Raw genomic sequence first — 15474 nt, forward strand, 5'->3', positions numbered from 1 at the left:
CATCACCCATAAAGCGGATAGCAGACGTGACGTATTATATGTGTACCACATTTCAAGTCAATAGGTGAAACGGTTTGCAAGCTACAGGTCATTTAAAATCCTGGACAGACCAACGAAAAGCCACGGTAGCAAATTATAGAAGAAGATTTTACTGTTTAATAATTTATATTTTTATGAAATGTGCTTCTTATATATTACTTCATATTCTCATATGATAATGATGTTAATGTTGTTTATATTTATTTCTATGTCATTGTAAGTGCATCTATGTGTGTATATGTATGTATATATGTATGTATGTATGTATATATATATATATATATATATATAAAAAATATATATATAAAAAATATATGTGTATATGTATATATAATATATCTGTATATGTGTGTATATGTGTGTGTATATGTGTATATGTATATATATATGACAGCAACACTCATAACAATAACACAATTACATTGACAATCATGTTACGTTATTTTTAAAATGTTTCCTTTCCTTTTTCATAACCTCTTTAACACACTACTTCTCCGCTGCGAAGCGCGGGTATTTTGCTAGTATTTAATAACTTAGGCCTTCAAAAAATTCAGTCCTTAAAATCTTCCTTCTCTATTTCTCCTTCCACCTTTTCTTCAATCTGTTTTTAAAGCATGTGGGATTCTAGTTTCATCCGCTTTTACACCCCACCCTTCATACTAATTCTCACCACACTATCCCATAGTCGTAAACCTTTATCAACTTAATCTTCATTGGTTTGTAAGACATCTAATCAATCATTACCAACTCAATTAATGTGGTAACGGGACCTCCCATGTGTCCCTTCCATTTCATCAAGTTCAGTTTTGAAAAACATCTCTTTGCTGTTGAGATTTCCAAATTATCAACAGACCCAGTTCAAGTTTGTTCACCATTTATATTGTGCCCCACTTACACAACATGCCTATTAATTGATCTCTGACCCTAAATGCTGATTTCTCTTTTGAATATACAGAGGATTGTGTACTGTACACATTTTGGGATTCCCCTTCAGTGAATAGGCTTTGCTCTGGTGTGTCTAATTTTCTTGCATTTTCTTTCTCAAAACTAACATTCCTCTTCTTGCTCATATCTTTTTACTATGAGACCTTTCTTTGGTTCATCTTTCTGCTCTCACTGGAAATCTTCCATTGCCCTTTCTCTCCATGGCTGGAAATCACAGATTTTCAATTTGACTTATCTGGAACATCTTGTGTGCAAAGAACAATGGGCCTCCTCTCCCTACAGCAGCACATGGTCTGATATGGTAGTGCAAGTGCATGAGGGTGTGTCCGGTGGTCCTCAATGCACCCCTGTCCATTATTTTTTTCTTCAATGGAAGCAATATGGTGCTGCTCCTCACCTACTGGGCCATTCAGGCTCTTCTTTTATTGTTTTTAGATATCTAATCTTCACATAGCTGGTTTGAGGTTTTATTATATGTAAAATTTTAGGTTTTCAATAAAGCTTTGATAAAAAGGGGCTAAACTATGAAACAGTAATATTTCACAACATAGTTGATTTTTAATGAAACGAAGACATAGTGTTAATCAAATTACAAGTACGGAATGTATTCTTCTGGAATAAGCTGCTGTCACTCAAGTTTCTATCTATACCCACGCTGTAGACATGTCTACTTTTCAAACAACTTTGCCAAATCTATCATTTCAGTAAGGCAATGCTGGAAAATAATTTCTACAAAACACGAGAAGAACACTGGGCCTTTGGCTTTGATTTGTAAATAATGCCACTTTACAATGCCATCTATCGTAGGTAGATTGTTTCAGAAAACAGAAGAGACACAAAAATAAATGGGCATTAAAATGACCAGCATTGGAAAATCTTAAGCATCACTGAGGTTAATGGGGTAAGCAGTGTAGCCATTCATTTTGGAGTAGTTAATGACAGCTTTGCAAGTTACAGGCAAATTTTAGTACTTGGTAGCTGTCAAAAGACCACTGTAGCTGGGCCAGTTTATAGGCAAATGCTGACTGAATACTAATTTTATTTTTTTTACCTTTAACCATTTTTATTATTAAGTCCACTTCACTTTCAGGGAGCTAAAACTAGTTCTGGGAACATTAGATGCAAGCTTGGCTCAAGAGGCAAATAGAGCATGCGCTCAAACAAAAATGCAAATTCAGATTCAGTAATCAACTGACCTGCTCTCTGGATTTGAACTTTACTAGTGCAACGGAAAAACTGAACCAAAGCGGAGTTGTGGCTTTGAGGCTAAGGATCTGCGCGCTGGTATCTGAAAGGCTGCCATACAGTTTAGTCAAATCCTGTTGCTGCCAGAATGGATCCTGTTCTTTTGAGCCCTTGAGCAAGTCCCTTAACCTAATAATTGTTCTGGGGGCGCTGACCCTGCGCTCTGACCCCCAAAAGGTCATGTGAAAAGACAATTTCCCCTCAGGAATTAATAAAGTATCCTAAAGAATGGAGAAAAGTATCACATTGAGGACAGGGCCATCTTAACCTATGGGCACTAGCTGGGGGCCCCAGGAGGATAGGGGCCTGCGATGATTCAGATGCCTATGTTTGTTTCTGTTTTGCTATCAAAATAGGGGCCCCAGCGCACTACTTTGCTGGGGCCTATGATGCTTTTAAGACGGCCCTGATTGAGGATGCAACATTTATATTTCAGTGAGAATGCACTGCATTGTCCTTATTGCAAAATTCCTGGGTGTCATGTTTATCAGAAGCAGCGGCCGATGTTCCTCTGAACAGTTAGACAGTTTTTTTTTCCCTTTGCTGCTGATCCCATGAGAAAGGTCATAGCTCACTGCATAAAAAATGAAAGTAAAAACAATGGTGTTTTTTTCCACTCACCTTTCATCAGGCTTTCCAATGTGAAGAGCTAAGTTCTACACTAATTAGCTGCTGGAAGACAGACTGACCTACAGCATAAGTGAGCCTGGAAGAAAGTATTGAAAATATGTCCTAACTTCACATAATTGACAGGCTTAGGACTACTTATGAAAACAGCAATCTTATAATGAAAAACTGAAGAATAAAATACACTTGACATTAGTCTGGGAAATGGTGGCATACTGTTGAACAAAGAACTCTGTCAAACAAGTAATAACTTATACTTGTGATGTGTGAAAATAGCCAAAGGAAGGACGGGAGAAAGGGGTGTTGAAATTGATGGGGTTAATTTAGCACACTGCACCACTGAGATGCTCCTTTCAGCGTGCTGAATAACGCGTGCCTTCAGTTACACCTACAGAGTGTCAGAGGAGCTTTCATTAATAAAGCAAGCTTCTTAAAGTGTTTTCACTGATTGCCAGAGACAACACAAGAAGCAGGAGGGTGAACAAAAACCATCAGCTCACCAGCATGATAAACATTACTGTGTGTATTACAGAGGTGTTGTGTTTAATTTTAAAGAGCCTTAGGGAGGCCTGCCAAAGTCTGACAGACTCATGCTATCTTACTGGCTACGTTTTTATAGACATTAAGCATTTAGGAAATGTGAGCACATAATCAAGGGTGCCGCAGGAAACATTACTTGAGGATTGTGTTGGCTAGTGGACAATAAACACCATATGCATTAGCAAAGACTTAAAAAAAATTGTGCCTCACACTTACAGGGACATGCAGCCATAGTATGTGAAAATAAATGTTTGCGGCTTCCAATCCAGATAAGCATTTCATATCTCTAGGTTAGCTAAAAAATAATAAATTTACATTGACTGTCACAGTTATGGGACAAAAGAATATTGAAAAACCATGGATACACAGGGCAGAACAGTTGTAAGCAACCCTGCTAGCGAAGTCCAGGTGAACGGCCATAGCCTGTGTAGAGTCTGTGTGGGCTGCCCGTGTGTGTGTGTGTGTGTGTGTGTATACCCCTTAGCTACATCAGATGGATGCTCATGGAGATTAGTGGCTCTAATTTGTCCCAGTATTTGTATGAGTGATCATGTGAGTGAGTATGCCTTGTGATGGACTAACAGCCTATCAAGGATTAACTCCCATTTCCACTCAGTACCTACTGGCATTGTCTGTAGCTTCTCAAAAGCCTGAAATAGACAAAGTGGGTTCTGTAAATTAATAGATATGGGTACACATAAAAAATCCATTCTGTAATTAACATTACATTCCAGTAATTAGTTACACGCATTATGTCCCCATTATGTTAAATGTAACTACTAGGATAAATGAATGCACAGTATAAAATAGTCTTCAATGGTGTGCAACTTGTAAAATGAATGTCACTAAGTCAGCATGACTACAAAATGTCAATTTATTAAGTGCAAAATAAATCATAGCTATACAGTTAGTAACAACATATGGAAGAGCTGTTTTACTATTCCCATGCTCTGCCCCCCACGCAGCTCCTGAGACTGAGTGGTGCCAGATGTGTGCCGCCCACTGGCTCCTATGGAGAGTGTCCTGGGAGCTTTAACCAAAACAGCTGTAGTTAACTCTAGCTGATACACTGACCTGTGAATCCATACATCCACTGAGCAACTTCACATTCTGTTTGGCAATACAAGTTTTGCCCAAGGAGACAGCTACAATGTCCCAAACATCCCAAGTGAAAATGAGTGGTATCCTCCACCTAGGGAGTCAATTTATCAATCTTTAACTTATCTGCACCTTTCATGTAATCACAAGTTATATATGTAGTACCAACATAAAGCAATGAGGCACACTGTAAAATACAAAACCAAAACAAACAGCAGTCTTAAACCCACCTAATACAGTTCAGGGTCACAAGGATGATGAGCCAGACTGGTGTACACCCACACCACCCCTCTGCTTTTCTCTCAACACTGGCTTCTAAATTGCCTGCAGACAGCACATTATCTTGCCAGATGAGATTTGTGTTATTATTTGAAATATTCTCGTACATCAAAAAATGCAGAATAAACAAAGATGGGTGCCAATAACTTTGGTCAGTTTCAATTGTGGGTTCTTCTTCTTTCGTGGAGAGGTACCAACAAATTTGTCCATGTCTGTAATGGATGAGGCTCCTCAGTTCTTACTCCCAAACTGTGGAATGAGTTTTCCATTGTCATCTGATCATCTCCCAATCTATTGATGTTCAGGTGCTCATCTTTCACTTTAGACTTCTCCTGTCTGCCCTGTTTCTGAATTACTGATTTGATTAATCATCAAACTTTTTTTAAGTTCTAGTGTTTCATCAAGCATTGGGAATTGTATAGCTGTGGCACTATGTCTTTCATGCTTAATTTGTTGTCTCTATTACTTGCTAACTCTGTACTTTACAATCACCCAAACTGTATTTTATGGTTTGTTTTCTGTAAGCTGCCTTAGATAAAGACAACTGCTAAAATGATAGTAAATGATAAAAATAAGCAGCATCAGAAGCAATGCAGGAAATGATCCTGGACGGGGTACAAGTCAACTGCAAAGTACATTCACATAGTTCCAACTTGGAAATGACAAGGAAACTAACATGCTTATCTTTGAGAAGTGGATGGAAAACATGCAGACTCAGTAGGGCTTGAACCTGAGATGTTGAAGCTGTAAGGCAGCAGCATGAAGCCCTGTGCCACTATGCTTCTGCCAACAGAAAGATAACTGAAACCCTAAACATATCCTGGCATCACATGATAATATAAAAATGAATGACCTGAATGTAAAAAGAGTAAGAATTATCTGACAGTATGGTCAGCATTAGTACTGTAGAAAATCAAGTCTAAAAGAATTAAATAAAGACACGACAGAAAAAAGCAACAGGGATTTGCAGGTATAATGAGATCTGGGCATTAGGAATGACAGACTAGCTGAGAGACCTAAACAGAGAGCTCCTTAGGGTAGAAACCATAAAGGTGAAAACACTTTCATTCAAAGTGGGCATTTAACATAGAAATAAGGCCAGTGGGGTCTAAAATGTTAATACAGCAACCACAGAGACAAGAGGGAATTGGGGTTGACAGAATTTATGACTTTTTAAAGGTAGCTGATGAACACTGAAGAAATCTTGAGGCAGGAAGCTAGCATATGTGAGAGGACTGAGAGGTGATGTAGTGAGAAGGCAATCTCTGCACTATTGGAAGGTTATAGTAAAAACACTCAAACTCACAATAATTCTGCTATAGTAAAAACACTCAAACTCACAATAATTCACATCACCACAATCCTGCATCTAAATGAGGAGGCCGCTCTTGCTTCTTATTCCCTACTCCATTGTCTTCATCTTTATCATCTCTGTCACTACCACAGCCCATCAGTTTAGCTTGTGCCACGACAGGACTTGAGGGTGGGCCTAAGAAAATAATAATTTGGTTATCAAGTAACATAGTCATCTTAAAAGCCCTTAGGAACAGAATGGTTCTTTCACTTATAGGCCCACATACTCAAAACTCCTGCTGGGTTTTGTATTCTTCTAAACATGACATATTAATAATATGTTTCATTTATTCAGGAACTGAAATAGTTAAATACTGAACTGTATTACAGTAATCCTTTACATGGAGCCAATGCTGCCAACAGAGCATAGGCAGGCTTCACCCCCTAGAGAAGGACATCCTACATCTCAGTACTAACAAGCAAGGTAATATGAGGGTTTATTGATCCGTTAAACTTAATCCCCATTTGAAAATTGTTCGGCAGTACAACAGACTATCATCTCTTTCTGGCATGCCCCTCGGGCTAGACAGCAGCACTTTTCGTACTACTGTTTTTCTTCTAATTGCAAATGTCTCTGGGTCCCAAGACGCTGATGAATCCTCTCCAGCAGGATGTCATGAAGCAAGCACTTTCCTTCTTTGATTATTACTGCTATCAAAATATTTAGAAAAGCACACAAAGTGTAGTAATGTTCTTAACCTTCTAGCCCCAGTGACAATACCTACCCAAAACAAAAGTCTGAGCGGAAAGTGCCTGAACTCCTCTGTGCAGCTAAGCGGAGTGAATTGTGTTGCTTGTAGCAAAGGTCCATACACTTAGGGAATAAAGAGCCAACTGCAATAACATTTAACTTACAGGGGAACCATATGCTATACTGCATTTCATAGTGTTTAGCATTTACTTCTTCTCTTGAACCTGCCAAATATAATAACACATTAAAAAAGGTGCCTTCTAATAAATCTAAATAACCTTAATGCAGTTTACCCTATGAAGTCTTACAGAATATTCACGCATATCCACAATTTTCTGAAGTCTTTGTGAAATTTTAGAGGTGCAATCCAGAAATGGCACACAAAAGCCTAATTAGTCAAGATTTAAAGCGATTACAGCACACATTCCTGTGAGGATTTTTGCTGTTTAGTATAACATACATTACCTTTCCCCCAAAACTCATGTTTTCAATGAGAGGTAAAGAGATAAAAGCCTTTATAAATTCATCTTTCATAACATTTACTGCACATCAATGTCAATAGTTCTTCTTAGATTGCACAAGTTACAAAGCATAAGGGAGATGCAGACATCTGTTTGTTGAAAAACAGAACAGAAATGGATTTTTAACTGTAATTTGCACATGCAGAGAACAAAAATCTGTAATGCTTGTATCAGAAGCAATTAAAAAATGTGTTTAAACTTTGAGAGGCTTGACAGTATTTTCCAGCTCATTCCAGCTGTACCATGATAATTAAAGGACCTGCATCTTGTTTTTAATTTCAAACAGCTGAAAAATTGATTCATGAAACAAAGGACGACAAGAGTGCCGAGTGAAATTAACAAAATGATGTCACAGTGTTCCCAAAGGATCACTAGGTTACGAATATCACTCCCACAATGCAGCTGACAGACAATTCCCTGCACATGCTACCAGCAGGAGTAGAGAATCCCAAAGGAGAAACCAAATCAAATCAAAGTACACATGAATCAGAAATGAGGATTAAACACAACACACTATGTGAAAAGTATCCACTTTGGTTTTGAGGGGCTGTATGACTAAATGTCAGTCAGGACGAATGTCACCTCAGCAGTTGATGGTGACTGAAAAATGCAAAGTTGTCGCAAGTCAAGAGGATTTTAAATGATGGTTTCACTAATGTTTTCCATCGTTAATAAGCTGTATAAACATGATGAAGAAAAATATTTACGTGTATCTTCCCTCCATATTAATAACTATCACACTTTTCACTCAAACCCAAAAGCAGGACCTGACAGGAAATTAATTCTAATTTACAACTACTTACAAACTGGATGGTGAATAAGAAGGACGGGGATGCGTGACACCCTACAGTATAACAGCAAGTAAATTTAATGAGATTCACCAATATGTTTGCATTGTTTCCAACACAACCAAAAAGCAGAGAATTAAAACTCCTGTAACATGGCAGCGGTCAAAGGTTGCCCCCTAGTGTCCACAGAGGCGATTACATAAAACTTCTCTTTATTTTTTTTTCTTTCTGCAATAAGTAACTATTTTGATTTAAAAATGCACATATTAGAATATAAAAGAAAGTTTTATGATTTGAAAAACTTCATATGGTTTGTGTTAATTAATGCACTCTTCAGCAATCACCTGACCACAATATCCACAAAATGAATCAGACAGCAACAGTAAAACCTTTGGAAGCACACGAAAAAAGAATCAGAAAGGATCAGAGTTCAAAGCACTCCTGCCACATCACATAAACCATTCAGAAACATTAAGCTAGTCAAAATGGTGACTTTACAAAAAGAATGCATTTTCGTTTTATTAGATGAGCAAATATGCTTCCTAATCATTTGCAGCTTATTGAGTCTCTTTTAGTATAAATGTCATTGATAATAAGTTGCTTACAAGCAGAAGGCTGAAGTAAGTGACTATTAAATTCATTGGATCTGGAAGGCAGTCCAAAGTCTTCTTGGGGACGGGGGTTGAAAAGCAGGGGGTTTGGTTTTGGGTCCTGAGAAAAACCCCATGCAGATGCAGACATAGGGAGAACATCGAACCTCCAAAGACACCAAGCCAATACATCTGATTCATGTCTTCTTTTAGTTTATAATAGTTTAAGAAAAATCCTTGCAGACTCACACAGACAGTGGCTGGATACAGAACTTCAGCATATAACTGCCATACCTTTAAGGAGGCATCACTAAGCACTGCATCACTGTGCCATAAAGAATTACTTGTAGAGATTGTGGGTTCGCTTCCCTGTGTGGAGAGCACTTTGAGTAGTGAGAAAAGCGCTATATAAATGTAAAGAATTATTATTATTATTATATACTAAATGGACCGGTTAAAAAATAAATGCATACAAAGAAAAATAAGGAAAACTCAGTGTCACTTAAGGAAAGAATTTAAAGAACTACCATAGCCTGTCCTGTTTATATCGCCATACAGTGCTTTGAAGTTTTCCATCTAAAAATTGGTAACACATCATGCATAACAAGGCTGAACACTGTGAAACATCTGGGCTAAAAAACAGAATGCTAAAAAAACACCCAGGAGCTGTTTTGACACATTTATATAGTTTAATATATTAATATAGTTCATTTTTCAAGAAGGCAAATTCCCTAGAACATGTGACATAAAACCAGTCCTAACTCCTTCTAGACTTAAAAAAAGAACTCAGAAAAAAAAAAGGAATTAAGCAGTTAATACACACAGACCTTGATTAGCAGGGGGTCACTGGGCAGACTAATGAGTGAACAAAAAAAAAATGAAAGTGAATAAAGTCATTCGCCTGCAAACCGTACCCTCTGCCCGAGCAGCATATGCTGTATACTACATTTTTAAACCCTGAAACTCCAGTCAAAATATATCCAACACTTTTGAGGGCAAATGGCATTTGACAATCTTATTTCAGAAAGTAGTAAGATTAACAATCTGAAGGCTTACAATGCAAAATGCAGAACTGTCTAATAAACTGAGAGTGTCATCTGCAATTGAAAGCTACTTAATAGATAAGCACTACGCATATATATATATTAATATATATATGAAACATTATAGCCTGCCTTGGCCATATTTGCTGACCCATTTCTCTCTGAAGCTCAGTGCAAGGAAAATGAAACCTACTATAACAAATATCATTATCCTATTATCTATCTAGGTAACAGTTATCTTTACATGTCACTTTACTCAGTTATATTAGGGAACTGTTTATGCTTAGTTTGCTGCAACACATAACCATACAAATAAGAGAGTTACCAATGCATGCAAAAATTAGAAAGGAGATGAACAATTAAACTTTCGACTACTCCTATGTAGTGCATTGATAGCTCTTTGTTCCTTGGACTTTGAAATTGTCTTCTTTTCTGTGATATTATTAACCTCCAATGTAAATTATGCAATACTGAAATATACCATTTGGCTTAGTGTCAATTTTGAAAACTTAAAACAATGTTGTAAAACAGCGGTCAACAGAAACATTTCTGATTATTCAAAAAACTTGTAATAGTTATTGGATTTTACACAGATGTATATACATACATATATATATATATATATGTATGTATGTACAGTATGTATGTATGTATATACAAACACACCAGTGAAATTGTTCAGTGCTATAACACATTTTGAGCTGCATGCTTTCAGCATTACCAAGTATTCAGAACCATGCAAATCTGCAAATGCATATTAAATGGATCTCTAAATGTGTTTTTTTTTCAGATTACATTAGTAAAGTCCTCATTACAATTACTAATTGTTGACTGCAATAATGAAATAATTGAATAAAAGTTCAAATAATATGACAAAGGTATTTTAATAACTGTGAAGTGAGCACTTGGAATAAATCAAAGCCCCTAATTTCCCCTCTGAGGAATGCTGATACTTTTTACACTGCTCTGCCATGACTCAAAAACAATATAAAGGTTCCAATGGTTTTGCTCGTAAAATTAACTTTCATTTGTTACATTATGTGAAAATAATTATTCTGTATCCCTCTGCTCAGCACTTTTATTATACTTTTTTAATATAAACTGGACAAAATAACATTCTCCAACTAATTTACTCCAAGTCAGTGTCACAAAACTACACATTTTCCAACTGGGGAATTCTGTCCTGTTCTTACATGGTTATTTAAGTGGTGAACATTCCCAAGTACCCTTTTCCACTTCATTATCTTAACTACTGATAAGAATGATTAATTTATGAAAGGAAGAGCGAAGACAGACATAATAAAAATTCATAGCTATTGGACACGCTTTACCTTTACCTAACATTTATGTAGTGCTTTTTTTTTTGTTATACATATAGCAAACCGATTCATTTTGTGTCAGCAGCCTAGAGTTCAATTAATGTATAGCTTCGTTTTACTGCTTAAACATGCAACTCACAATGATCTGTCACAAAAGAAGAGTCAGACATCCCAAGGACATAAAATTGAGATATACAAAGGAAAGGCTGGGTAAATACTTCTTACTGGAATTGTTAAAATCCTCCAAAGTCTGAATGTTCATTTTTTTTCCAAGAATGGCTGGGGGAGTTGGGGGTCTCCCCAGTGAAATACAGATATAAAAGTGGAGTGGCATGGGGACCAGGAAATGTGCAGCTTGAAGTGGCAAAAAAATAAAAAGGTCATCTATGGTCACTGGCAAGCACATGAGTTAATCCCCTTTTGTTCCTTTAAAAATGGAGAATTTCATTCATGCACAGAAAATCAAAAAATAGACAAGAGTCTTGTAGCCCCCTCAGCTCCATTTAAACATCTGAATTTAGGCTGAGATTTGTCAGTCTGGGGTCCGTGTTTATCTCATAACGGTAGTGATAACCTTCCATGTGGTCTCTGCACGCATCCCTAATATTGTAAAGCCACTTCTTGATACCTTTTCGGTTAAGGTACAAGACAAGCAGGAATATGACACCTATCAACGCCAGCACTATACCCAGAAACACGTAGGAGGTCTGCAGAACTCTCTTCATATCCTCGTAGTTGCAGTCCACCTGCGAAAGATCGACGTTCACCAGTGGGATACGTCGCAGGGGATCCGGGAACGCACAGCTCAGACTGGTTCCGTCCACAACGATGTCCGTACGGCGAAGCCACGCCACAAAGTCTTCAATGTTGCAATCGCAAATCCAGCTGTTGTCCAATAGCTGCACCTGAATGTCCGGCTGAGTGTCTAGGCTGTGCAGAGTGGAGTTGCACAGCGTTTTTAATGCGTTGCTCCTCAAGTCCAGCTGATGTAGACTCAGATTTCTAAAAGTGTCTTTTCGCAAACTCACTAACGAGTTATTCCTCAAATCCAGGCTCTTCAGATTGACCAGCCCCGAAAAGGTGTCACCGGGAAGAAACGACAGCTGGTTATCAGACAGATCCAGGCTGACTAGATTTGCCAGGCTCCCGTTTTGCAGCAGCGCATATAGATCGGGCATAACCGAGCTGTTGGCCATTGCACTGCTTAGGTTCAGCTCCCGTACACTATTATTGGCACCGAATGCTTCAGGGCTGAATGTGAGGATTTGATTGTGGCTCAAATCGAGCACCTTCAGGTTGGGCATTTTGGCAAAGACCTGAGGGTCGATTGACGTAATCCTATTACTACTAAAATTCAGATTAACCAGTTGGTCTAAAGGTTCTGGGAAGGAGTTCGATCGGAGTTCCTGAATAAAGTTGCCCGTTACGAACAGGATCTTGACGCTGGGTGGAATGTCTTTGGGAACATCAGTCAGATTTTGACTGAGGCATTTCACGATGACTCTATTGCCCGGGCTCGAGCACTCGCAACTCTGTGGGCAAGTTATGGTCTGTGCCGACAGCAGACGTAAAATCCCCAGAAAAGCCAGAAGTGCTGCGGGCGGGTGTAACCGCTTTCCCGGCTTAAGTCCCACTGCAACACAAAACAGAGGGCCCGCAATTGACATTTTCTTAATCGTAAATTCTGTGGTGTGGCGCAAATATTGCACTTCAGTTATCTCAGCTGGTAAAAAATACAAGCAGGCTCAAACTTCTCTTGATGAAAAAACAAGCAAACAAACAAAAAACACAAAAAGTATCTTGCAAGACGCTATACGGTCATCCCGTCAGCCTCTCCAAGCCGGGCTGGGATCTCCGCGTCTCGCATCGTTCTTCGCCGGGAGCCACGCATCACCCCGATCTGAAAGTAAAGCAGACACGGATCATTAGAGATATGTTTAACAAAAAGAAACTACTAAAAATAAGCTTTTATAAAAACGCACAGGTCTTTTTATTTCCCTCCTTTAAGTTGGGTGAGTTTTCTTTGGTGTCTTATTACCGCGATCCTTTCAACATACTCCCGGATCTTCTTCCCACTGCCTGGAGTTAATTCTTGCAGAAGATAATAAAGCAAATTGTCTACACCACCCCCAGAAGTATTAGCCAAGAAGAGAATAGGGATCGGTCATTTCACGTACGTCAAGTAAAGTCCTTACCGCGATTAATGGATGTATGGGGGCTCCTTAATAGTTTTCTAAATCGCTTCTCCCCCTCAGTCCCTTCTCCCTTTCTCCTCCGGTTACTTCACAATGAGAACACCTCCCAAAGTGCAGTGTACATTACTCAGTGGGAAATACCACTCCAGCTACAAAGGGGTGGTGGATCCTAATGTTCTTCTTCCAGCTAACGATGGTAAAGTTTTTGCTCTACTTTAGTTTCTCACTTTGTAATTTATTTTTAGACTCCACTTACTTTTTCTGTATCAGTTGACGAGTTGGTCGAACACACCGCTGCCCCGCTTTAAAGTGTGAATGTGATTCATTAGCCTACGGTTCCAAATTCCTCGAGACGGGTGGCACTTGAACATCTGGCACGCATCTCAACCAAAACTGAGGAAGCGAGTACAAAGCAACGGAAATATCTCCATTTTGGCTGTATATGATTTCATCCAATCGGGCATCCGGAAACACCCAATTGCCTTAGTATTGGTGAAAGCTTGTGCCGGGGGCGGGACGTTTGTCATTCTTGAAACTGTAATTTTTTTCTATTGTTTTCTTAACGCCAGACAGGTAATATTGCAGCAGGTAATTTTCTCCCGATTTGTGCCTCGGTATTTTAAAGTGCATAACTGCTGAAATTCAAAAGTATTTCCAACTTTTCTAACGAAACATGAAAGCGAACGAGATTTATTTAAAATTAGCAAAGTACAGTATATGTTGATGCTACTGTGTTCAGTTTCCGAACAGTCTTATTAAAACACATTTTTTATGTGATTTACTTTCAGTAATAAAACTTTACAGAGGCATCATTCAGGACCTATGTAACTTTATGCCTACGCATACATCCAATGGAAACTTAAACATAATCCGTTAGGCAGACCCAATAGGGGCTCCGTGGTATAATGCATCTATTAGTCACGTACTGCTACGTAACAAGAGCTTAACACAGGCATTGTTTGTGGTATGTCTCTTGTATCTGATATCACTGCCCTATTTACATCTAAAATGCTCAGATTGAAAGAGTGTAGTGTATTGCATTGGTACTCACATCTTATTAATTCTGATAGGGTACCCTTGGTGAACTGGTCAAACAAAAAACATGTCAAAATGTATTTCTACAATGCAGACAAAAATGTGGCAAGGTTTAGCTGCTGACTCACAACCAGAAGGATTGGAGTCCATCAGACACTCTCAGGATCTGTAGAAAGACACAGTCATGTCTTCCATGCTTTTGCATTTGAGTGTGAGAGCACCCAAGAGGAGTTTGAGGGTGCCCAAAGGTCTGAGACCATTAGATCATTTATATGCATTTACAGTCTTTTGTCATATATTTGGTGTTACCTCATCACCCACTAGAAGAAAGGTGGGCGTCAGTGTCAATGCAGAACTATGAAATTGACTTTGATAATGAAAACGGGGATTTAAGATGAAGAATGTCATTTAAGTGGCAGTGAATCAACTGAAGCTGGTATGACTCACATCTATTCATGAAATAGGCTTTAAAACAAAGCTTGGCAATGTATTTTAGTTTTTTAAGGTTCATTTATGGAAGATGTCATGTTTTGTAAGAATGGCAACATACACAAGCTCCTATGCTGGGTGCTGCACCATTGGAGCTTGTTAACAGCGGAACAATAGGTTATTTCAGTGCAACAGTGACTCACAGAGGGTGAAACTAAAAACCTAACATTACCATCCTTAGAGAAAATGCCTTCTTTTCCCAAAAGCTTAATGGTGAATGATTTTGAAGTCCCTATAGGATGACTTTGCTGTTTATGTCGTTAATGATGTAAATACTGGGAGGATCATGAATGGCAGTGGAATAGTCAGCAGATTCTTTGTGCTGGAAGCAGTTCTCTGAGGAACCATGGGTGGGTTCAGTTTCCTGTCTATACAAACTGTGTTTTCTGGACTTGGAGAAGATTTTTGACTTAGGGTGACATCTTGTGAAATGTACCATAAGAGTTTGGGATTCCGTGGTTATTGCTGCATGATGCACAGTCCCCATTTTTTTGGAACAAGCATTTTGTTAGCATATTTGGCATTTAATCTTATCTTTCTGAAGTGGAATTTCACAAAGAAATCATTTAGGCTCGAAGGATACCAATCTTCAGAACTGTGTGAGTTGCATCCCTTCAGTTTGTGGAAGCTGTTGTCCTCTTGGTCTATACTATGGATTACTTTTAAAAACATATTTT

General features: G+C 38.4%; 1 protein-coding gene across 2 annotated transcripts; it reads right to left on the minus strand.

Annotated features, from left to right (window-relative positions):
- Window positions 1-10954: 10954 nt before the first annotated feature.
- tpbgb (trophoblast glycoprotein b) lies at window positions 10955-13689 on the minus strand. Of its 2 annotated transcripts, none has more exons than XM_028797660.2 (2): window positions 13530-13689; window positions 10955-12978 (listed from the first exon to the last, which is right to left on the minus strand). In XM_028797660.2, the coding sequence occupies exon 2, from the start codon at window positions 12743-12745 to the stop codon at window positions 11582-11584; it is 1164 nt and encodes a 387-aa protein (XP_028653493.2). In that variant the 5' UTR covers window positions 12746-12978; window positions 13530-13689; the 3' UTR covers window positions 10955-11581. The 2 variants fall into 2 exon arrangements, with proteins under 2 accessions (XP_028653493.2, XP_028653491.2); XM_028797658.2 differs by lacking the exon at window positions 13530-13689 and adding an exon at window positions 13274-13387.
- Between the last annotated feature and the right edge of the window lie 1785 nt (window positions 13690-15474).

The sequence above is a fragment of the Erpetoichthys calabaricus genome, chromosome 3 (assembly GCF_900747795.2).
Source record: "Erpetoichthys calabaricus chromosome 3, fErpCal1.3, whole genome shotgun sequence".
NCBI lineage: Eukaryota > Metazoa > Chordata > Cladistia > Polypteriformes > Polypteridae > Erpetoichthys > Erpetoichthys calabaricus.